Source organism: Diabrotica virgifera, chromosome 1 (genome assembly GCF_917563875.1).
Source record: "Diabrotica virgifera virgifera chromosome 1, PGI_DIABVI_V3a".
In the NCBI taxonomy this organism is placed as follows: domain Eukaryota; kingdom Metazoa; phylum Arthropoda; class Insecta; order Coleoptera; family Chrysomelidae; genus Diabrotica; species Diabrotica virgifera.
Genome location: NC_065443.1, coordinates 32,853,883 through 32,880,770, shown reverse-complemented (window position 1 = coordinate 32,880,770; position 26,888 = coordinate 32,853,883). Strand labels below are relative to the sequence as shown.

Sequence of the window (26,888 nt, the reverse complement as noted above, 5' to 3'; positions counted from 1 at the left end):
AACTTTCAAGATTTTGATAAGTAATCGGGTATATTTCAATTTATACCGCTGTTTTTAATTATTAATTATTATGCGCGAAAACTATCAACTTTTGAAAAAAAGACAAGATACCTACCTTTTTTGTTTAGAATCGCCCAATATACCTAAAAGTACATTATTCGGGACAAAAAGATAATTTTGAATTTACTTAAAAAAATATACAACCTGTCTGAAGTCTGGAATGAGTTTAGTGCAACTGATTTTCATTAGGGAGTTGAGATTCATCTGTTAGATTAGATCTGTAAAGATTTTTAATAAATTTAATTTTTGAAAAGGCGGCTTCGCACATATAAGTTGAGCCAAAAATAGTACACAATTTTCATGGCCAAACATTTTCAAAATTGCAAAACACTATATTCTGAATTTAATCGCGGTCCGAACAAAACTAGCCTACGGTCCGCTAATTGGTGACCGCTGCTCTAGACTATTTCACTTTACCCAACCATGCGGAGCAAAGTGAAAAAAAGACAATGCCTGACAAACCCACGCATAATAACAAATTTACTGATTTAATTTAATTTATATTTCGACATAATGATATTAAACTTTACTGTAATAATATATGTTTTTTACAAAATTTAATTTCGAAAATTCTAAAATTTATTTAATTTTAAAGTTTAGCTTTAGCACTTTACCTTACTCTCCCCTACACAGATCCAGTTATTACATATGGTGGAGCAGGTAACCCTTTAAAGTACAAACAACGACCTATTGCAGGCTGTGTGGTCTTGTCATATAGTTCAAGAAATGAAGCTTAAATAGGACGAAACCACGCAATTTTTACAGAATAAACCGATTTGCATTAAAATGTTCACCTTACCCTCTACTTCAAAATATAGGTACCGAGAGGGGCAACATTATGGAATAAATTCATTTTCACTAAAATGGACCATTTTGGACAACAATTTCGAAACCGGTCGATTTTTTGAAGTTATACTTCTTTAGGCGCGATGGGGGTAAATTTTAATACATAAATCCTTAGTGCCGCAAGCAGGTGCCTTATACCTTTGCTCTGATTGGGTGTTCAAATGACATGTCAAAAATTATCCAATATGGCGGATGTAGCACAGCTGTGGTGGTTTATTGTGGTTATGGCTGTTTGTGTTTTAAAATTTGTTAGAAGAGAAACAACGGACAAAGGTTAGTTAATAGTTATACTGCCTTTGATGATTCACAGTCGTTGTAGTTTGTGACAGTTGACCACCTTTTGGCCAGCTGCAGCACTGGGTAGCTACAACAGGACATATTTTTTGGTTTCAAGAGAAACCAATAGGATGATAAACCTATATCAGGTTTAAAAAGAAATAGGAAAACCGCAAATATGTATACCAAATCGATATCGCTTGAGTTCAGCTTTAGTGATCAAAATCGGTTAAACTGTTTAGAAATTATCGAGCTCCAAAATTATATTCCACTTAAATTATCTTCGAAATGGTCTTTTGGTTACGAAGCTAAACTTGTGATGGGGCAATCCGAGTTCATTTGTCAGCTAGCCCAATTTTTTTTTCAATCATATTCCGAATAGAAAAAATCTAGAGTACATTCGATGGACAAAAAAATATTCTAATGGCTGGGATATGAACTCGGATTTCCTAATCACAAGCATAGTGTCCTAATCACTAGACTATTTCGGCGATAATAATTTAGTAATTTATAAAAAACATTGAAAAACTTCTGATACAAGAATAAAACAACGCTAGACGCGGTAAAAATGAATGGCGCACAAACTATTCCAGCTACAAAAGATTTGATATGAATATCACGTGGCGCAAAGATGTATTTCCATTTGGATGGAAAATTAAATTCTGGTGTTATTTTGAAAGATTTTTCAATAACTTTGCTACATTTGAAGTAAAAGGCAATACAAAAGGACCTTAAACTGCAAATTTCAAAAAGTAAGTACTCTTTCCTAAGTAGGAACTTCTTCTAGAAATTCTACAAGAATAAAAACCGCTAGACGCGGATAAAATGAATGGCGCAAAACTATTCCAGCTACAAAATATTTCATATGAATAGTACTTGGGGCAAAAATATATTTTCATTTTGATGGAAAAAAATCTAGTTTTATTTTGAAAGATTTTTTAATAAATTTGCTACATTTAAAGTAAAAGGTTTCACAAAAGACCCTCGAGCGGAAGAACTTTAAAAAGTAGGTACTTTTTGTGGCGCCATTTACTTCAAAGTTACTTCAAGTTATTGTCATTTTTTCCAAATAAAACTAGAATTTAATTTTTCATCAAAATTGTATTTTGATGGCTCATTGGCTTTGGTGGCTCATTTTTGAGCCACGTAGATAATATTCATACCAGCTCTGTTGTAGCTGGAATATTCTGTGCGCCACTCACTTTTATCGCGTTTGGCGATGTTTTTATTCTTTTTCAATTTTAACGCCATCCTATGATTCCAAGAAAAGATGTAAAGGCAAATGTTACAAATAAACAGCAACCAACAGAAAGATATAAAATTCAAATTAAATTTTTTACTATTCCGTTACATAAAACGAAATAGATGTATAATTTCAGCACTCAAAATTACCTTCATTCAAACCGAACAATTACCTACTCTACTTTCGAATGCTCGACTTGAAAAATGGAGCTTCGAGTTTAGAAAGTAAATTAACTCGTTATTTTATAGTTTCCTCAACTGCCATTAAACTTTGTTTTATTAGGCAAGTTCTATAGATCTTTCTCGTTCTTAGCAAAGAGCAAACAATAAGAAAATATTAATAATGCACTATTGAGTCTCTAAGAAAATTTAAAGGAAACTGTTAACTATTCGACTAAGTACGTTAAATATGGCTAATAATTTTTTGGAATTAACGCACTTGGTATTAAAAAATCATGTGGTTTGTAAGGGGTGATTCATTTAGAGGTATTTTTTTGCTGAGGATTTGATGGGAGATCGTGCAAGAATCGTATCACCTGACGTTGCGTTTTTATTTGCCATTTGATCCTGGAAAGACTTAGCTCAGCAAAACATCTAGAAATTATTTAGCTGTAGGGGAAACCGGGGCTAGTTGACACAGGGGTAAGTTGTCACAATGCCGATTTTTACCTTATTTGTGAAGATAACACGCTGTGCCATCTATACTCGAAAGGTCTTATTCATTACCAATTCCACACAAAATATTTCAGCGATCGGCCAGTAATTGAAGACACAAGTGCATGAAGGGTCTATGTGACATTTGCAAGTTATTGAGAAAAATGAAGTTAAAGTTTTTAAACTAGAACTTTTTTACTATAAGATCTAAATAGACTAAATTTATAGGATAGGTAGTTCTAAAACTAATATATTTATTAACACTATTAAAAAATATTTATTATATATTTTTTATATATAAAAAGTGTATATAGATCCTTTATGCACTTACATTTTAAAATTTACTGTGTACATAGATCCTTTACACTCTAGTAACTTAGAAAATATTAATTTTAAAACGTGTTTGGCTTGTTTGAAAGATTTTTAGGTTCGAACAACTTACTTTTAACAGAAAAAACATGTTTTGAAAAATTTGTCACATAGACCCTTCATGCACTTGTGTCTTCAATAGTCCAGGGCGCATCTGTTTTGAGATGGACGTTGAGAGGTGACTCAAATTTTTTTGCAGAAATTGCTTGAAAATAACTTAAATAATAATATTTGAGTTATCCTCCCACTCAAAATAGTCCGGAACATTGTTTAAATAATCAAAATGTCAAAATATGAAGGATAAATTTGATTTTTTTATTGGTTATTTGATTATAACTTTAAAACTGTTCATTTCTGAGAAAAGTTGTACTGACATAAAAGTTGCGTAATTAAATTTCCTACAATATAAAATTGGTTAAAAATTTTAAAAATAGTCACCCTTGTTGCAAAATAGCAATAATTGCGAAAAAAACCATACAAAAACAAGTATTCGTATTTTACGTTTTTCAACCATTTATGCTACGCTTAGGACCTTCATATTTTACCAAGAAAAACTTTATGATATAGTAAAATAACACTGTAAATTTCATTAAAATCGGTTTAACAGATTTTGCAAAATCAATTTTGCAATCCAGCTTTCGCAAAAAAAATTCATTTTTTAAAAATGTTGCAGGACTGAAAATAAAGCAGCTAGCAAGTTGAATTTTTTTTGCTTATAGAAGTGTATTGTACCTTTCATTTGCAATTTGCAAAATTAAAATCGATTAATTACCAGGGCATCAGGTAATTTTTTAAATAAACATTAATTTTTGGTGCTACGCGCAGGACAGCGGTGTTCGATTCACACAAGTTGATTTCCACCAAAATTTCTTTCAATCTTTATCTAATATATTATTTTCTTACTCTATATTTTGTTGTATTTTAATATTTTAATTCCACAAAAATCAAACTAATTTTATTATTGTTTGTGAAATATTGTGTAAACAATTGCATATGTTTAAAAATAATAAACTTTTATTCTCTAAGTTAAAACATATCAATAAAGAAAGTTTTTACTAAAAAAAGGGTTATTTCAAAGGATAGAGTATGTGTTTTTATTTTGCAATAAACAAATTTATTTATTTATATCAAAATGTAATAAAAATTGAAATGAATCAATCATTATCAAAGGTCATTGGAATGCCCAATCAGAGCAAAATATCCGCTGTCAAGCGCGTAGCACCAATAATTAATGTTTATTTAAAAAAAATCCTGACGCCGTGGTAGTTAATCGATTTTAATATTGCAAATTGAAAATGAAAGGTACAGTACACTTCTATAGGTAGAAAAATTTTCAACTTGCTATCTGCTTTCTTTTCAGTCCTGTAATATTAAAAAAAAATGAATTTTTTTTTGCGAAAGCTGGATTGCAAAATTTATTTTGCAAAATCTGTTGAACCCATCTTAATGAAATTTACAGTATTGTTTAACTGTATCATAAAGTTTTTCTGGGTGAAACATGAAGGTCCTACGTGTAGCATAAATGGTTGAAAAACGTAAAATGCGAATAATTGTTTTTGTATGGTTTTTTCTCAATTATTGCTATTTTGCAACAAGGCTGACTATTTTTTAAATTTTTAACCAATTCTATATTCTAGGAAATTTAATTTCGCAATTTTTATGTCTATACAACTTTTCTTGGAAATAAATACTTTTATTATATTATATTATTATATTATAAGTTATAATCAAAAAACGAAGAAAAAAATCGAATTTTTCCTTCATTTTTTGACATTTTGATTATTTAAACAATGTTCCGGACCTCTTTGAGAGGGAGGATAACTTAAATATTATTATTTGAGTTATTTTCAAGCAATTTCTGCAAAAAAATTTGAGTCACCTCTCAACGTCCAAATGAACTAATATTTTTACAGATGCGCCCTGGTCTACAATTGTTTCTCTTATTTGTGTAAATGTGTTTTGGCGCTTCTCATGTAAACTTTTTAATATTCAATCAACTTGTTCTGTGAGTGAATTTTTCAAACCATGGAAAGGAAATTATATTTTAAAGGGTACTGTCAATCTTGTAGACTACAATGTAGACATATTTTAATATATTTATTCATTTGAATATTTTTGATTTAATATTCAGTTACGGAAGCTTATGCGGGGCCAGTTGCCACAAATTATACGGGGCAAGATGTCACTGTGTCAAGCATTTAAATCTGTTGAAATGATTTTAGAACGTATTAAAATCAAGTTAGATTGGTGCAGAATACAGGGTAAATCATTTATGGATTTGTCAAAAGTAAACGTATGTATTTGTGAAAAAGCGATTTATTACCTACAGGATTAAAATGATTGTTTCATAGGTACCTAGTTGCTTACACAACGATAGTGTGGCCGTTCTGAGACTATAATCCGTATTGCAAATAACATAATTATTGCTCAGACTCTGCTTTTGTTAGCGGCTCGGTAAAACTTAATATTTTACATATATAACGTAATAAAACAATTTTTGTTGCTTTTGATACCTAATTACTTTCAGATGGTTAGAACATACAAGCGAAAGACCCATCGAGTTACTCCACCTTTGCATGTTTTCTTGAGAGCAGCAGAAGCTGTAAGAAATGAGGAACATATAATTTATTAGTAAAGCTGCACGAGATTTTGGTATACATTATCGGAGTTTAGCAAAATATATCAAAAGAACGCCAGAGACCAATAGAACTGTCCAATTGGGATACAAAAAATCTCGACTCGTGTTCTGTGAGAGGGAAGAAATCGAACTAGAAAAATATTTGAAAAAAGCTTTTGATATGTACTTTGGTTTAACACCTATTGAAGTAAGAAATTATTTTTACTCCTTAAGTTTATAGTGCTTCTATTGAAAGTTAGATCCAATGTACAGCATGCAAACAATGGGCACATACAGACTGCACCAATGGATTCCAATTTTATGTGTGCCACAATTGTGACTCGGAGGACGATATGTAGTTCTTTCTAAGTTTGTGAGTTCTTGTTTGATTAAAAACGTTTTATTTCTTATTTACTTTATTTTTGTAATACTATGACAATTTGCCCCAGGTACTGTGCCCCATCTAGGCGCATGTTGTCACACAAATCCTGTCGAAAGTTAAACCATCTTACCATTTTATCTGCTGGTACCTAGAATTTTAAACAGATATGAATAGGTAACCTACCAATAGAATGTTAGAATACCAATTCATTGTTTGCAGAAAATTTGGTTTGAAAAAAAAAATAAAATGTGTTTGCGTTACAGAGCCGCAAAACTAAAAACTGTGACAACTAGACCCAGTCTCCCCGATTACGAAAATAGGCGTTCAATGAGGAATGTGTGTTTCGTGTTCGTACGCTTAGAGCAACTTATAGTCAACATAATTGACCTGCCGAAAGCACAATTCGCTATACCATTAGTAAGCTTGAAACCCAGTTTTTATTATTGGATAACACTTGACGAAATAGACCACATTTAGCACGTACTGAAAAAAATATAGCGCGGCGGTATGCTAGATCTGAGTGCAAGATCTGAGGTTGATCCTGATCGACCTTCCGAGTCGTCACCGTTTCAGTCGAAGTGCTCTTGATAAGCTTGCAGAAGATCCAATGTGTTCGAAAAAAAAATTGTTTTTTGATGATGCCCATTTTTGGCTTAATAGGGAGGTGAATAAACAAAATGGTCATATTTGGGGTGATGAGCAACCCAAATAGGTTCAAGAGTTGCCATTTCATTAAGATACAACGACTGTTTGGCGTAGTTGATGGGCCGGTGGAATCGTCGGTCGATATTATGTCTTTAAAATAGAGGCCGGCCAGAACGTTACTGTAAACGGAGACCGTTACCGCGCAATGATAACGGATTATTTGGTGCCAGGAGAAAGCATGGTGGAGAAAGCATGGCTTTACTGCGAAAACGATTCGTTAAGCAATTATTTCACGCTTCGTACCAGTGAACTGGCCGCCTATATCCTGCGACATCACACCTCTAGACGTTTCCTTTGGGGCCACCTAAAGTCCAACGTCTACGTGAATAAACTGGCTACGATTGGGGCATTACCCACATAACAATTTCATGTTTTTAGTAGATTCAAAGAACATACTTTTCAGAAAAAGTATATACTGATAATATGCATAATTACCATTGTGAATATGCAGAGCAAATACTGAGTATATACCACATTACAGTACTTAAACGTTCTATGTACATGCTCAGAATGTACTACCGCACTTCTTTTCAGTATATACCAAGAATATACTTTTTAGAACATTCAAAGAAAGTGCTATAAACCTTCTATTTATATACTTAGAACGTACTACCGCACATCTTTTTAGTTTATAACAAGAACGTACTTTTTAGCATATTCCACGGAAGTGCCATAAACCTATTTCTATACTTAGAACGTACTACCGCACATCTTTGTATGGGAAGAAAATATTTTTAAGAATATTCTGAGAACGTGCTATCAAGTGCTATATTGCTCAGAAGTATGTTTTCAACATCACCTAATCTCATCTTAGGTTCTACTGGTTCTACCAAATACCTATTATATTTACATATTCTAATTGCATATGAGAATGTAGTGAGTACCTACATTCTACAATATTACTTAAAAAGTAAGTACATATTTATAAATTTTAGTTATTTATATAAATTATTATACAGTGCTAGTCAAAAGTCCGTACCCCCCCTCGTATCTTTTGAACGATTATACCTATAATACTGAAATTTATAAGGAGGAAATAAACGGAGGTAAGCTTCTTAACTAGTCACGACAGGTGACGTAATAGTGACAGATGACGTTACAGAGCCACTGTGACCGATAATTTTAAATGGGATCTTATGGCAAGTGATACCTCGTTTGAAAGGTATTCAAAATACCTATTCAGTCATACTAATTTTGTTTGAGTTTAAGCTAATTTTGATGAATAAATGAAATAAATATAAAATTGTAGTTGCGCATTTAATTAATAAAAATTCAAAACTCCGCATACAATTACTTGTCAAAAAAGTTTAAGTTGGCGTAAAAACTACTAGAGGATTGAAAAGCTCAACCTTTTTGACAAAAAACCATAGGCGGACATTTGAATTTTTATTAATTAAATGCGAAACTAAAATATTATATCCATTTAATTTATTCATCAAAATCAAAATTAACTAAAACCCAAAAAAATAATATGACTGAATAGATATTTTGAATAGCTTTTAAACGAGGTGTCACTTGCCATAAGGTCCCATTTAAAGTTATCGGTCACAGTGGCTCTGTAACGTCATCTGTCACTATTACGTCATCTGTCATGACTAGTTAAGAAGCTCACGTCCGTTTATTTCCTCCCTCCAAATTTCACTATTATAGGTTTAACCGTTAAAAAGATACGAGGGGAGGTACGGACTTTTGACTAGCACTGTATAATACTTAGCTAAACTAAACTATGTATAAGTAACTAAAATTTATATATACTTATATGTACTAGCCTAGATACCTACTGTTTAAGTGTAATATTGAGTTACCAAAATAGATTATATTTTGAAGCACCGCAAACAAAATAGAAAGAATTTGTATGTTCTTTAGTCCTAGTACTTTATCATTTGTCTTCATCCTTAACACTGCGTAGATAGATACAGATACAAATAATGCCTGTTTTCGTTTTCATATTTTACCGTTATTTCCCATCTCTAATCCTTATTCAGATGGGAAAAGACTGGCCGTGTGGCCGTTTGCAGTTTGGTCACCAAACAACATCGGTGCATCGGTGGTTAGTGTTGCCAAACGGAGGGAAATTTCCCTTTTTGTGTGAATTTTCAACATAAAAGATGATAAAGGGAAAAAGTTAACTCAAAAGGGCATTTTTACTCCAGTTAAAATTGTATAATATTAAAAAAACAATATTTTAAAATAATTAAACATATCTTCTCGGATGTTATAAACAGGAGGGATTTTTTTTATAAAAGTGAGAATTTTTAAGGTAAGTTGACGGAAAAAGCTTACTCGACGGTTGTCATCACCAGTCTTTGGTTGTGGATTTTGGCACGTTTTGGTGCTGGAATGGCCCATATTGAATTAAATGTATATAAATTCAAATTCCAACGATGTAAAAATACTCATGATAAACTCGAAATGGTAAAGTCATTTCAATTATGAAAACGAATTTTTAATAATAAACGTTAATACAATTAATGTTTAAACTTTTTTACCATACAACAATTTTGAAATGAAATTCGTCCAATACTACCTACATACATAAATTTTATTAATTATTCTAAAAAATAACGAAGTTTATAATCTATAAGGCTAATATTTTAGTTCCTACACATACATATTATTTTTAGAATATTTTAAAAGTATCTACTTATAAGTATGTGATAAGAATATTCGATAAAGGTATATTCTAAGAATAAACTTCTACGAATATTCCGAGATACTATGAGCACGAATGTGCTCAGTATATTCGGTACGAGAATATTCTTTGAAGTATATGCAAAGAACATGAAATTTAGAATGTTTTTTAAGTTAGGTACATACTATGCTTGTACTATGCATATACTAAAAAGAATATACTTCGACGAATGTTGGTAGTATATGCTTTGTACATGATGCGACCATCATTTTTATGTGGGTAGAGGCCAATCTTATTCGAGTCATTGGTCAAATACAAATCGAAATGCTCAGACGGCTCATCGAGAATTGGAACTTCAGAATGGAGCATCTTAACCGCAGCCACGGTCAACATTTGAAAGAAATTATCTTCAAGAAGTATGTAATTGTAAAGAATGGTTCTTTTGTATGACAATAAAGATTTTCCAATAAAATTAATTTTTTTTATTGTGTTTTCTTTTTGAAAAAAGTAGGTACCTCTAAATGAATCACCCTCTACAGTATTAAAGTATTTGTTTTATTGTAGTTTATTACATATCTCATTTGATCTTATGCTTAGGATTTATATTCAGATACAAAGAAAATTTGGAAGTTTCTAATCTAAAATTTCCCTCTGGTAAAGTTGACGATACAGTGAAACTACGAGTACCAAACGTTGATAGAGCAAGAAGTGATTCACAAAACAAGGAAGGCCTTCACACTTGTAAAAAGTTCATAATTTGTGAAGAAAAATTTATTTTGCTTGACGATGTTGCAGATTTAGCAATATCAGTTCGAGAATATGTTAAGAATCATATCTTTCTTGATGCCAGAGATATCTTTATTCGGAGAAATGTGTTTTATTTTCTAGAATACGGGTTTACTTATATAATTTTTAGTCAATTTTAGTGATACGCCAAAATAATCAATGTTGACGGTGAAAGGCTCTCCCACCTACGTAGGATGTAGCGGACGACGTAGTTCCACCTTCGCGGACGACGTAGTTTTTGTAACAGACAACTTAAAATAGATTAGAACTATGCTTACTGATTAAGATGTCACCCGTAGAAAGTTGGTTTGAACATACATTTTGGAAAGATACAATATATGACACACCTGGTACTATTGGTTCATAAATATAAATACTTAGGGCATGAAATCCAAATTACCAGGGACAATCAAACTGCCGGAGGGCAAAGAAGAATCACATTAGCATGGTCCGCATATGGAGCTCATATGGAGACGTTTTCAAGAGCAGCATGCTAAATTATCTGAAAAAAAGACGTTCGGCCAGTGTGCTTCTAGTCATGACTTACGGCGCTAAAACACTATCGTTAAGGCAGGCCTCAGCAACAAAACTTAGAGTGGCCCAAAGAAGGATTGAATAGTCAGTAATTGGACTAATTTTAAGTGAGACACAGTTCGAAACGAGAAAATTAGGACAGGCGTCACAGATGATATAGAGCGAACAGCATGGCTAAAGTGGAATTTGGCGGGGCATGTGGCCAGGATGAACGACGGGATGTGAACCCAAAAAAAAATTGTGTGTATTTTGTACTCACGTAACAAGTTATACTTCTATTATATGATTTCAACGAAATAAATATACTTTAAACAGTTTATTTGTATTTTATTTAAATATTAACCTAATTTTAATATTTACTACTTTCCAAAAAATTGTATTAAAAGAATACCAGAATTAAAAAAAAAACAGAAAGCAAAGCAACAGCACGAGGTGTTCCTAAAGCGGTCACCCATCCAAAACATCTTTTTTATGCTTCTTCTTCTTCTTCTAGTGCCGACTCAACTAAAATGAAGGTTGACTATAACCACTGCAAATTCGTCTCTATCTTATGCTTTTCTGCAAATCGTCTGTGTGTTAACCTAGTCCAGTCGCGAATGTTTTTCAGCCAGAATATTTGTCGTCTAGCAGGAGCCCTTTTTCCTTCGATTTTACCATCATAATCAGCTGTAATAACTCGTTCTTATCATTTCTAAGTAAGTGCCCGAAATATGCTGTTTTTCTCTTTTTAATGGTGGTCAAAAGTTCTTTGTCTCTTCCCATTCTGTGCAACACCATTGCGTTCGCAATATGTTCGGTCGTCCATGGTATTTTCAATATTCTCCTAAAAAGCCACATCTCAAAAGCTAGCTAAACACTGCTTGACTACGGTTATCGGGCGACAATCGTGTACGTCAGTGTGCCCATGGCCGTAAAATTGATACCAATATGCATTATTTTGACAGATTTTAAAAATAATATTAAAATTGCTTTTTAATCTTCTTTTAATAATATTTTAATACATATCGGAAGACAGATCCAAAGACACAAAAATTATAATAAATATACACTAAAAACACCAATACATTTTTTCACTTTATTTGCATTGATATATACATACGTAACGCAACTAACTTCATACTTTCTCTGTGAGCGTAGTTCACACTGACGTTTTTATAAAAATTATCTCTCAACATTTTCCCAATCGCACCTAAGGAGGTACATATAACTTCAAAAACTATTCTCCTGACATATCACTACTCAAAAACTGCGCTGTATTCTACTGGCTCAATCGGTCAAGATATTTATCAGATTTGCCCGTACGAGCTGAAAATTATACAGTGCTAGTCAAAAGCCGTACTCCCCTCGTATCTTTTTAACGGTTATACCTATAATAGTGAAATTTGCAGGGAGGAAATAAACGGACGTAAGCTTCTTAACTAGTTATGACAGGTGACGTAATAGTGACAGATGACGTTAAAGAGCCACTGTGACCGATAATTTTAAATGGGACCTAATGGCAAGTGATACCACGTTTGAAAGGTATTCAAAATACCTATTCAGACATACTAATTTTTTTGGGTTTTAGATAATTTTGATTTTCGTGAATAAATTAAATAAATATGATATTCTAGTTTCGCATTTAATTAATAAAAATTCAAATGTCGCCTATGGTTTTTTTGTCAAAAAAGTTTACTTTTTTCAATTCTCTAGTAGTTTTTACGTCAACGTTGATCAACGTCAACTTTTTGACAAGTTATATGCGAAATTTTGAATTTTTATTAATTAAATGTGAAACTAAAATTTTATATTTATTTCATTTATTCATTAAAATTAGCTTAAACTCAAACAAAATTAGTATGACTCTATAGGTATTTTGAATACCTTTCAAACGAGGTATCACTTGCCATAAGGTCCCATTTAAAATTATCTGTCACAGTGGCGCTGTAAAGTCAACTGTCATAATTACGTCACGTGTCATGACTAGTTAAAAAGCCTACGTCTGTTTATTTCCTCCCTCCAAATTTCACTATTATAGGTATAACCGTTCAAAAGATATGAGGGGGGGTACGGACTTTTGACTAGCACTGTATAAACCCGCCGCGCGCCGGTCGAATATTCTCGCTATTGAATTGTCATCAATTTCTAAAATATGTTTAAAATCCCTCAAATCTAAAGCTCATTAGGAAGTTAGCTTAAAATCCATTTTTTTTACAAAATTCCACCCTATCAGACAGAGCAGAGGCAACCTAACAAAAATGTATGGAAATTGACTTCGATTCATAGATTGTTTCCATTTTATGTTTAATAACTAATGGAAATACCGATTAAATATTAATGAAGGCTTAAACTTAAATATTAACTACACTATGTACATATTTTTATTAATTCAGAATAAATTATAATTATACTTTAGTTTTATGCTTTGTTGCAACTACCATATAACAGAAATAATTTCTAAATATTAAACATTTCTCAATTAAAAGCTTTGCTACATATTGAGGTCAAATCAATGGAATGATTTATCAAAGTTTTTCATAATAGAAATAGTTAGCCTAAAAAACGAAAATAGTTGGCACACTCGCATTTAAAATGTTTGTGTAGTGTGTATGTCCATTGCCAAAGAATCGTCCACTTATTTACAAAATTTAATCTTTTTATGTTATGCAGTTCTATATGTTTTTTTGGTGAATTCTTTATTTGTAAATCTCGTTCTGCTCGAAACACAAAAACACCAAAATTTGGAGAATTTTCTGTAGGGAATAGGGAAAGGCCATAATTCTCGAACCTTGCAACATTTAAAATAGATAATACTTTATTAATTAAACCTTATTCTTCTGTTATGTTTGGAAAGCTGAATGGAGTTGATTTTAAAAATAAGGCACTGAGTGCTAAATGTTTCCCTTTTCTTCTAATGTGTAGACATAAGCTATTATTGACCTACTGACATAATACACTGCGAGGCATAAGTTAGGGATGCTAGTAGAAAATTATGCTCATTTTCATAGTTGATTTTTTCGAAAATTTTTTGCTCAATTAGAAAATGAAATCAATTAATTTGTGGTCATCTGATTGAATACAACCAATAAAACCAACATTATACTGAAAACAGATCCCATGGGCTGTTTTCACTCAATCATGTAGCTATGGATACCTACATTTCGTTTCATTTCGATTTTGACATTTCAAATATTCAATATTTCAAAATGTCACGATTTGGTTGTAATACTGATGAGAATATTAATGAAATTATCGAATCAAATATACCAAAGAATACTGTTTACAGTAAAAAATTTGTATGTTAATTGCACATTTAAATAAATTGTTTCTGCTCTGTATTTTTTTTTTCATAACCAGCAAAAAATTTTCTATCCGAATAACCCTCGAACATTGATAAATGCTCAAAAATTTTTTAACAACTTTCTCAAGCTTGTTGCTTACAGGCAACAGACCTCTGCCTACGGCGTCGGTCTGTTTCCAAGCAACAAGCTTTCGAAATCTGTTATAAAATTTTTTCGAACAATTATCAATGTCCTTGGGTTATTACTACTGAGAACAGATAACGGATTCCGCTATTTTTTATTATTTTAGGTTTTTCTTTAATATATACACAGGTGTGCACAGGTTTACTCAAGTTTCTTTTTTGTACTTATACTGGGCGGAAGAAAAGAAATCTTTTTCTTATGATAAGTTTGAGACACCCTGTAGGGAGGACGAGGTACCAAAATGTGGGAATACATAGGAATCGTATTTATTGTAGTCTTATGTTTTGTGAATATTTTTTTTTAATGTGCCTGATATTTTTAGAAACAAAGAAAATATACGATTTTGTTACTTAACATGTGTTTTAACCGAAACAAAAGTTTGAGACACCCTGTAGGGAGGAAAAGGTAAAAAGGGTACATCGATACTATGTTGCAGTCTCAAATTTGGTGAACATTTTATTTTTTTTTATTTTTCTAATATCTTTAATAACCAAGAAATTAGACTGTTTTACTCTTTGGTATGTGTTTTAAATGACGACATGCGATACGTAAGGAGATCATATCTTATCATACCACTAAGATAAAATTAGTTCCTCCATAGTGAGAAAGGAAAAGAGTGTTCAAAGAAAAAATCTGTGTAAAGTACTTCTCGCTATTTAAAGAGCCTCCATGTAGACACAAAATTCGTAGTTACCCTCAAGGAAATTCCACCCCAAAACATCACAGAGCCTCCATTAAACAATCTCGTCTCTTTTATGTTGCGCTGTGCATATTGCTTACCTGGTCGACAAGTATCTCTTGTAGGTGTCGATAAGAACTGTTTACGTTATGTGCCTTTTTGTTTTTAAAGTTTTGTTAACTGTTATTTTTAATTGTTAATTTAGTTTTGTTTCAGTTAAAACACATATTAGAGAGTAAAACCAACTATTTTCTGTGTTTGTAAAAATATCAGGGACATGCAAAAAACAAAATGTTAAGACTACAATATAATTCCGATGTATACACAGATTTGTACCTCGTCGTTCCTACGGGGTGTCTCAAACTTAACACAAGAAAAATATTTCTTTTCCTCCACCCGGTATAAGTACAAAAAAGAAGTTTGAGTAAACCTTTGCAAAACTGTGTAAATACTAAAGAAATATCTAAAATAATAAGAAAATTAGCGAAACCCGTTAATCTGTTCACGAAAAAAATCAACTATTAATATAAGCATAATTTTATAAATCCCCAACTTATGCCTCGCAGTATAATGTGTTTCTGCGTCGTTGAAACATTTTTAAGATACGTATTTTAATTTATGTGTGGGTAGTAGATATATTGTTGAGAATTATTCTTTTTCCTTGTGCCTAACCCAATTTTCCGCGTAGACAACTCCTCCTTATATATCTGTGTTTTGTATCATTAAGCGTCCAGAGATATACGGGACCTCCAGTTTAACGACTCTGAACGACTAAGAATAGAGGAATAGTACTCCTGAAATTACATCTCGAGTTTTTCCAGGGCTATTGTTTGAGAATTTGTCTAGAATTATAAGTATTGGAGGCCCCCAAATAATTCTTTATTATTACTTCTATCAGATATAATGAAAGGGAAGAACCCTAATGATATATTATGCAGGTGGATAATTCAAATACTTCAGTGCAGATGCAAGCTATCTGCTTAAAGCTTAAAGGCAACTTAACTTGTCCTCAACGACGATTACCATCGCAGGACAGTTACAAATATTTGGGGATTGGTTTGACCTACGGGTTTTTGATTCATAGCTATGGGTTATTTAAGAATATGGTTTACAACATGTCATATACGATATCATGATAGTTACAAAAGGAAACTTTCTTGGATAGTTTCTTGGTACCTAGTACGTTTTCGAGTCAGGTGCAAGCTACACTAAACTTTATAAAGAAATGGTGTCGTAAATACAACATACCTATGAGCCATTTTAAAACAAAACTGGTTGCCTAGTCACATAAGTGGTGCCTCACCGATTTAGGTGAGTTAAGTTATAGTGGTAGCGGTTAGCCAAGCCGCACACCAAAGAAACATGAAACGAAAAACATGAAACATGAAACGAAAACACTGCTAAACAAATCTCAAAGTCCGCCTACCAATGAAACGAGTGTGATTCATGCTCATGACATATTTTTATTTTCGGAGAGTCTCATAAATGGTCGGACGTATATTTGTTTAGCAGTGGTTTATTTCCATGAAACGTAATTTACGTTTCATGTTTGTTTGATGTGCGGCCTGCCTTAGACACTTTTCTACGATATCGGTAGAGAATAGGTCTACATTAGAGAAGCGATCCTGCCCACGCAAGTTATGACTTGCTTTAAGGTACTAGTACACTTTAGAAGACCAAAAATAAGCTTTTTTTTCAAGATTTTTTTTCTCAGAACCTTTATTAAAAATGAACATAAAACTTTTTAAATATCAATATCTAACTCTTAGAAAATACAAAAAATATATCTTTTTTCATTTATGTATGTACACTAATATTGTAGAGGGCGCCAAAGTCGAGGCCTCGAAAAAAAGTAGTTCCGATAGCGGACAGTTAATCTCCGGATTGGGATCTCTGAAACAAATAAATCATACGACATTTGAAAAAGGAAGGTTTCTTACGTGACAATTTACCACCTTTAGTGAAAAATTCCGCAAAAGAGAGATTTTAAGGACATTTGAAAAAAATTTGTAAAAAAATCGCCCGTTTTTCTTAGTTTCTCATGGTTAAAAAATATTTATTTTTTATTTTTTCGTCAAATTGTGGTATCCTTCGACTTTTTTATTTCAGATATCCCAATCCTGAGAATAGCTGTCCGCCATGATTTTTCAAGGCCTCGACTTTTGCGCCCTCTACAATATTAGTCTACATGCATAAATGAAAAAAGATATATTTTTTGTACTCTCTAAGAATTAGATACTAATATGTAAAAAGTTTTATTTTCATTTTTAATAAAGGTTCTGAGAAAAATATTCTTGAAAAAAATAATTATTTTTGGTCTTCTAAAGTATACTAGTACCTTAAAATAATTACTGGGTGAAACTACGTCCCATCCCTTTAACCTTCCAAACATTTCTGTAGGGTTTGAAATCAACATTTTAAGCACATTTTTGAGATTTTTTTTTGAAAGTATGGTAGTAGTATTGTATTTTTAAAAACAATAAGAAGTAAAAGACCAAATAATTAGCCAGTAGAACGGCCCGATGCCTAAACGACACAATTTGGAAAAACAAACACCTAAGAGGAAACAAAGGCCGAATATATACAGTACGTAAATCGTTCAGCTGGACATAGGGAATATACATGGAGAGGATTGTGGCAACTGCGCTAACCTGTGTTAGTTAAAGCTTCTGTTCGAGTACGAGTTTTTGGTGCAATAGAGCTATTTGAACGAATAGAATGAGTGAGTTTTGAAGCAAGGCTGCCCATAAATAAATCAAAAACAAGGTTTATGATTAATGAAGTAATAATTTTACTTTAATTTTTAAAATATTTTTTATTTAAAAACTAATTTTAAAACTAAATAGTTTTCTCATTCCCTTAGGCCAAAAATATTCAGCTACTACATTGTCATATTTTGACGTTTATTTGTGTCAATCGAAATGATTTGTCAATTTTGAGATTATTGCCCACGTCATCGAGAGAGCTCAGTTGCCATGATTATCTCAATATAATACAATGTATGTATTTATGTATCTAAATATATACAATGTATATTCCTTATGTCCAGCTGACCAGTTATCACCTACACGGCCGAAACGCTACCAGATACAAGCAAAACACAAAGACCTCTGGAGACCAACGAAATGAAGATCTTAAGAAGGATTGCTGGAAAAGTACTACAGGACAGGATAAGATGTGAGGAAATCAGATGCATATGTGGGGTAGACAATATAAATACTTGAGTAAAGAACAGAAAAGAAGAATGGAATCAACACATAAGCAGGATATCTGAATCAAGAATAGTAAGAATAGCCAGGGACAAGTCACCATTAGGCAGAAGAAGTATAGAACGAACAAGGAAAAGATGGAATGACAATCTAGGGACAGAATAAAATGAACCGTTGAAGAAAAACAGGCAATACTGCCTATATAAAAGAAAAAAACAATGAGCATATTCAGTGCAAGTCAAAGAATATTAAAAAAAATCAAGGAAAAATATTAAAAACAGGCCAATTTTTATGCATATGGAAACTTAATTCGAATACTTTGTAAGCGTTAAGATATTTTTTTTTGCATAAAAACGGCGCCGCATACAAGAAAGATTTTGTGTCAAAAATTAAACGTGGAATTCAAAAATGATTTTTATTTCAAATATCTCATATTTTTTCTTTAAAAAATTAAGATGATTACTCGTATGCGCGCCAATGACAGATATAAAATTATTATTTGTAGGTATGTCAAAAAAATGCGCATAACTGCCTCTTAAAATCCACCAAATTTCATTTGCAGATCGCAACCGGTTTTAAAGAAATAAATAAATTTTCGGTTTGCAAGAAAAATTTTAACACCCCGTATCTGGGAAACGAAGCATTTGCGGACATACGTTTATCTATAGAGCAAAATATTATTATTTTTTCATGCAGAATTGGCCCTTAATAGGCGAGCGGCAGCAACCCCTAAAATGACGTTATACCGACAACAAAAATCAACTTTCAGGTGAATGACCAATTTTTGTCATTCTTCATATTTCCGAGGTCGCTGAATACGAATATGAAGTTTATTTTTATCTAGAGTTGGTAAGAAACATATTCAAAAATCAAATTTTATGCAAAAATGCGAAAAATCAATTTTGATGATTTTTCAACTTCAACTTATATTTCCCCTTAAAAATTTTACTGTTATTTTGAAGTATTTGGATAACAATAAGATGTGTTCGAAATGTTTAAACAAATTAAAAGAGGAGTTGTTAATTTTTAAACATTTTGTTGTCAGATTTCGTTAGTTTCATGTTTACTTAAAACAGTTGAGTCACAATATTTTTAGTCTATATATAACTTGGATTAACGCAGCATTAAGCCATAAGTCATGAAGAAGTTTTCTGGAAAATTTCAAGTCAAAATATGCAATACGAATAAAGTTTTGGGACTTTAGAAATCGGGGTCGGCCGCATTTGTTGCAACACACTCATTAACGCGGCAAATCGAAACTCAGTGCTCTATACCTATTATACGAATATGATGCTATTTTTAAAACTTTTTTCTTTTGATATTTTTAAAAAATATACGTATAATATCATAAATGACGGTGTATGTATGAATATATAATAATATAATTATTAAATTAAAAGATATGTACGAAAAACCTATACATCTAAAAGTTTTATTTCTTCACTTCTACATCGTTTGTTAGTTATGTGTTCTATTTTTTGTGTTTCAAGTTTGTTATGGCACGAATTAGTACAATTACAGATATCAAAACGCATTTTTCTCTTGCGCGAACAAAAATATTTCTGCAGCAGTTCCATTGCCGTACATCCATCGTAAATGGAAGGTAAATGGAACGCCAATTAACAACATTAGATATACGGACGATACTGTCATAATAGCAGACAACCTTAAAGACCTCCAAAAGCTAATGAACAAGATAGTTGAGTATGGAGAAGACTGTGGATTATCAATAAACATCAAGAAAACTAAATTTATGAGGATATCAAAAACCCAAAATAATGATGAAAACCTGACAATTAAAGGTAAAATTTTAGAAAAAGTAGAAAACTACAACTATCTTGGCACAATAATTAATCACACAAACGATTACTCCAAAGAAATCAAAGTTCGAATAGAGAAAGCAAGAACAAACTTCAATAAAATGAGAAAGGTACTTTGTGCAAGAGAACTGAAATTAGACTTGAGAGTTAGGCTGGCAAGGTGTTATATTTTCTCGACTCTGCTTTCAGAGATAGAAGCATGGACACTTAACGCATCGACTACTAACAAGTTGGAAGCATTTGAACTGTGGGTGTATAAAAGAATCCTGAAGATATCATGGACCGAGCATATAACAAACAACGAAGTCTTGAGAAGAGTCAACAAAAGACGGGAAATATTGGAAACCATCAAGACACGAAAGCTGCAGTACCTGGGGCATGTTATGCGTAATGAGAGATACAACATACTTCAGTTGATTATACAGGGGAAAATCCAGGGTAAGAGAAGTGTAGGAAGGAGACGAATCTCGTGGTTGCGTAACTTGAGGGAATCAACCGAACTATTCAGAGCAGCAGCATCTAAGATCAGAATAGCCATGATGATTGCCAACTTCCGTCGCGGAGATGGCACGTGAAGAAGAAGAAGAAGAAGAAGACATCCATCGTAGTAGTCAGGAAAATAATTTCATCATTGATAAACCATCCACACTCATTTAAATCTTTACGAACTGTAATCTTTACGAAATGTTTTCCAACATGTTCTACCAATTCTAGATAAAAATAAACTTCATATTTGGATTCAGCGACCTCAAAAACATAAGGAATGATACCAAAATTTGCCATTCACCTATCATGGTCGCTTTTTCGAGTTCTAAGCCCCAAATTAGGGATGTGCCGCTCGCCTATAAAGTGTGTGGCACATTTAAAAACACCCTCTGTAAATAATATAAAAATGCTTTATATTAACCGTATTATCCATCAAATATATTTTTTTAAATGATCCGTTTATTTGAGCAGCAAAAGTGTACGCATTTCAATGAATACGAGCCCTAACCTATTTAGTCAGGTATTGATTTATGGCAAACGGCAAATAATTCAGTTAGCTTTTGCAGGAATGTATTTTGCAAATATAAAATTGATCTAATTATTCGAGGCTAAATATAAATTTAAGCTAAAATATGCCCTAAATAATAATTCATAAAAAAATGAAATAAAATATTGAAAATTAAATAAAAGCTATATAAAATGAAGTGGCATAAGCGCTTTTATATTGTACGTGAAAACGACCTCTAGATATTATTTAAATGTTAAACCACCACTCACGATACTACTGTGGTGTCGTTTGACAAAATCGTCGAAGATATCAATTCAAAGATCTCATTTTGATATCAAAGTTTCTCTGTGGTAAAATTGTAACGATTTTGTTGGATGCACGGTCTCATTAGTCCAGAAAGCCACTGCGCATCCGCTAGGAAAAATGTTCTGATTCGGATTTTTTGCACAATCTTACACAAAAAGGACCCCTTTTAACAAAGGTGCGTGTTGCAGGGTGCAACATGCACCTGTCAACCTAAAGTGGGTCAAAAATTTTTTAAACGATTTTTTTTGTTTTTTTCCTAAAATTATTTTTCTTACATCGAACAAAGTTTTTTAAGGTTTTTTTGATCATTCCAAACAGAAAAGGTATTTAGTGACTTTTATTTAAAGTTGACAGTTTTTGAGATATAAGCGATTAAAAATTTAAAAATTGCGAAATCGGTCATTTTTAGCCTATGTGAAACTATGTGAAAAACTGAAAATTTCAATGTTGCCAAGGTAGGTAGATATTCTTTAAACATTGATTGATGAAATTCCGAAGAGTTTTTGCAACACAATATCGAAAACCCCTTTGCATTTTAATTGCTAATCAAGCGGGCGCGACACTATTTTCAACCGTTGCATGTATAATATATGTAATATGCGTAAATAAATAATATGTGCTGAAAAATATTCTGATTCAATTTTATATCAACAACTTGCTTGAAAAGGTTCCCTATTAACAAATTTGCATGTTGCTAGAATCAAAAATGGGTCGAAACATTTTTTTAACAATTTTTTTTTAACTTGAAAGGTTTTCCAATTACATCTACATGCAATGGTTGAAAATAGTGTCGCACCCGCTTGATTAGCAATTCAAAAACAAAGGGGTTTTCCATATTGTATTGCAAAAAGCTCTTCGGCATTTCATCAATCGATGCTCATAGAATATCTACGTATCTTAGTAACATTAAAATTTTCGGTTTTTAACATAGTTTTTAGGGGTTAAAAATGGTCGATTTTGCAATTTTTAAATTTTCAGTCACTTATACCTCGAATTTGTCCGATGCAAAAAAAATAGTTTTAGGAAAAAAAAAACGTTTAAAAAAATTATTACTGCCGTTTGATCCGGGCAATATAAAAATTTGTTAAAAGGAGACCTTTTCAAGCAAGATGGTGAAAAAAATTGAATCAGAATATTTTTCCGCACATATTATGTTTACGCATATTACATACACGCAACGGTTGAAAATAGTGTCGCGCCCGCTTGATTAGCAATTAAAAGACAAGGTGGTTTTCGATAGTGTATTGCAAAAAACTCTTCGAGATTTCATCAATCGATGTGTAAAGAATATCTACCTACCCACCTTTGCAACATTGAAATTTTCAGTTTTTCACTTAGTTTTTGAAGGTTAAAAATGGTCGATTTCGCAATTTTTAAATTTTTAATCGCTTATATGTCAAAAGCTATCAACTGTAGAGAAAAGTCAGTAAAGACCATTTCTGTTTGGAATTATCCAAAAAACTACAAAAACTGTGTTCAATGCAAAAAATATAATTTTAGGAAAAAACAAAAAAAAAACGTTCAAAAAATTTTTGACTCACTTCTACACCTGGCAACATGCAAATTTGTTAAAAGGGGTCCTTTTTGAGTAAGATTGTGCAGAAAATCCGAGTCAGAATATTTTCCTAGCGGATGCGCAGTGGCTTTCTGGACTACATACGATCAAAATTGTTGTCAATTAGTCGAATTCGACAAAATTAAACGACGCCGCAGTATCGTGAGTGGCCGGTTTTAGATACAAATATCATCATCATCATCATCATCATCAATGGCGCTACAACTCTTCGTGAGTCTTTGCCGCGTTCATAATTGCCTTCCATGTTTGTCGGTCCTGTGCCACTAATTCCCATTGTCGCACGCCCATTTTCTCTAGATCTTCTTTGACTGCATCTTTCCTCCTTTTTTTAGGCCGCTTTACAGACCGTCTTCCATCTGGCCTTTCCCAGAACACATTGTTTATAAGGCGATTTTCGTTACTAATATCCGTGCAAACCGTAATTTAAGTTTGTTGTTCTAAACAATTCTACCGTATTTTTGCAAAAACTATTATCTATTACTATGTGGCTGTGAGACCTGGAGAATAAACAGTATGACGTCAACAAATTGAATTTATTCGAAATGTGGATGTACCCCTGAATATTAAGAACAACCTGCACTAGCAGAACTACGAGTGAAGAAGTACTGAAAATAATGAACACATGTCCTCATCTGGTCAATAATATCAAAATTAGAAATATGTCATATTTAGGACACATAATGCGCCATAGGGAATTTGAGCAGCTCCAGGTAATATTAGAGGACTATATAGAAGGCAAAAGGGACACAGGAAGAAAGAAAAAATCTTGGCTACGAAACATCAGATATTGGACCAACACAACCGGAAATGACTTAATTCATCAAGCCCAGAACAGAGTTAAATTTGCCATATTGATCGCCAACCTCAATAAACAAGGCACGTAGGAGGAGGAGGAGGAGGAGAAAACTTAAAATAACAATCAATCTCAAGTATTCTTCTTCTTATTCAAATTATGGTAGAAGCTAATAGTAGGTATACGGTTCTCAATCGGAATAGAATGGGTACCAGGATGTCACGAGATTAAAGGTAATGAAGTAGTAGATAGGTTGGCGAATATTGGGAGATAATTAAGATACCATATGATATTAAAAACAGTAGTTTATAATATGAACTAATAAGATAAGATACTATCTTTTGTGTTACAAGACAAAACATTCTAACGTAATAATGTACCTTTTTATTTGTGATCATAATAAATAAGAACTATATTTACCTGAGGCTTTGCCTGCGAAGTGCTAGATGCGTCTTTCGTTTGGTCTTCCTTATTCTTTCTGGTCATATGACCTCTAAACGACGCCTGTATTTTGGTTGCTGCATGGCATAATTCTGAAAGGAATATAAATATAATTATTACAACAAAATATTATTATTAAATATCTTGCAATCTTTGTTTCCTAGTTGCGGAATAGTTTAAAGTGAAGGACAACTCTTGGTATATATGTATTTTGTTATATACAAAATTGGTATATTATCATTCTAGAAATTGGACTACAAAAAATTGTTTATGCTGTTAGGTTTTATGCTATACGATTATTAGCAAAACGAGGACATAAAATTTAAAAAAATGGTTAACAGTTAACTTATACAATATTTCATGTTTCAGATATATCATATATCCCACATAACAATATGTTTGCATCATGTTCAAAGCATATACTACCTACATTCGTCGGAGTATAATCTTTTTAGTATATGCGTAGCATGTACCTTAAAAAACATTCTAAATTTCATGTTCTTTGCATATACTTCAAAGAATATTCTCGTACCGAATATACTGAGCACATTCGTGTACGTACCATATCGGAATATTCGTAAAAGTTTTTTCTTAGAATATACCTTTATCGAATATTCTTTAAAAGTATATTTGAGTATATTCTTAACACATACTTATATGTACTTTTAAAATATCTTAAAAATATTATATTATAATGTTAGCTATATAGATTATTAACTTCGTTATTTTTAGAATAATTAATAAAATTTATGTATGTAGTTAGTATTGGACGAATTAATTTCTTAAAATTGTTTTAATTGTATGGCAAAAAAGTTTAAACATCATTGTATTAACGAAACAAAAATGTTCGTTTTCATAATTGAAATGAATTTACCATTTCGAGTTTACCATTAGTAATTTTTACATCGTTGGATTAGGTACATTTAGTTACAAACAAAGAATTGAAAGAATACACCATCTACCATTTTTATCACGAGATCGTAAAAGCAAGTATTTATAAAAGGTCGGATCGGAATTATATCGACGTGATATGGTCCATTCCAACATCAAAACGTGCCAAAGCCCAAAATCAACCAAACTGCAAACGGCCAGTTTCATTCTGACAATCTCATACCTGGATAGGGATTAAGGAAACAACAAGCCGAACGATAAAGTACTAAAAGGACTAGGACTAGGAACATACATAATCCCTTTATTTTGTTTGCGGTGCTTCAAAATATGATTCATTTTGGTAACTCAATATTACTTAAATAGTAGGTAACTACACATACTTAAGTATATAAATTTTAGTTACTTATAGGTTAGTTTAGATAAATATTATATAATATTTATATAAGTAACTAAAATTTGTGTATACTTACTTTTTAAGTAATATTGTAGAATGAACTAACTACATTCTCATATGCAATCAGAATATGTAACAACTAGCTACTTGGTAGAACTAGTAGAACCTAAGACGAGATTAGGTAATGCTGAAAACATACTTCTGAGCAATATAGCAAATCCTTGGGATATTCTTAAAAGTATATTCTTCCCAGATAGCATCCTTGGAATATTCTAAAAAGTATATTCTTGGTATATACTGAAAAGAAGTGCGGTAGTACATTCTAAGTATATGCATAGAACGTTTAAGTACTGTAATGTAGTATATACTCAGTATCTGCTCTGCACATTCGCAATGGTAATTACGCATATTCTCAGCATATACTTTTTCTGAAAAGTATGTTCCATGAATCTAATAAGAACATGAAATTCTTATGTGGGATGTGATTTATACCACATTGAGTAGAATTGGCGAGTGCACAAATAAACATATTCAAATACACCGGGAACATTATTAACGTGAAAGGGATGCCAGAACACAGATTTAATAGAAATTAATTGATTGGGATTATTAGATAAGTCATTAGATTGGGATATTGTATCTGGCAGGAGTTCTCAAATCAAGCCGATTAAACTATGGGGAAATATGGGACAAAAACAGGCGTTTTTTTCGTGCTGACTCTCAGTCCGCACACGAGAAATTATGTCTTAAAGCTGGACGCGAGCACCGAAAGCTTAAGGTTGCTTTTAGAACATCTGAAATAAAAAACTTTTGCGAAAAATGTATTACAAAAACACTACCTAACATGACGGAAATGAAAATTTTTAGAGTTCAAGAAGATTAAACTAGTAGGGAGTATTGCCTCCTCTGGTATTTATTACTGCTAGATAACGACCTTCCATACTGAAAATCACCGTTCATATTTCATCTTGCTGAAAATGATCCCAAATTTCAACTAATAAAAAAACAGTTGATCTAATATGTTTTTTGCATTAGGTAGTTGTCGTAGTCGTCTCCCTACGATGTCCCAAACATGTTTTATATGGAGTTGACGTCAAAACTTCTCGTAGGCCAAACCATGGCAGGTATCGCAACCTCCTGACAATATTGCTATATTTCACAATTCCTGCAATGTTTCGCCTGGCATTATCTTGCACAAGCATGAAATTATCCCCAATA

At 32.2% G+C, this 26,888-nt stretch overlaps 1 protein-coding gene across 1 annotated transcript in view; it reads right to left on the bottom strand.

The window, feature by feature from the left end:
• The window catches only part of LOC114325626 (neuromodulin), a 161,947-nt gene that overhangs the window by 9,869 nt on the left and 125,190 nt on the right, over nt 1–26,888 (bottom strand). The window contains exon 3 of the mRNA XM_050658155.1: nt 24,365–24,477. Within this exon, the coding sequence (XP_050514112.1) occupies nt 24,365–24,477 (113 nt within the window). The remainder of the gene's footprint in view (nt 1–24,364; nt 24,478–26,888) is intronic.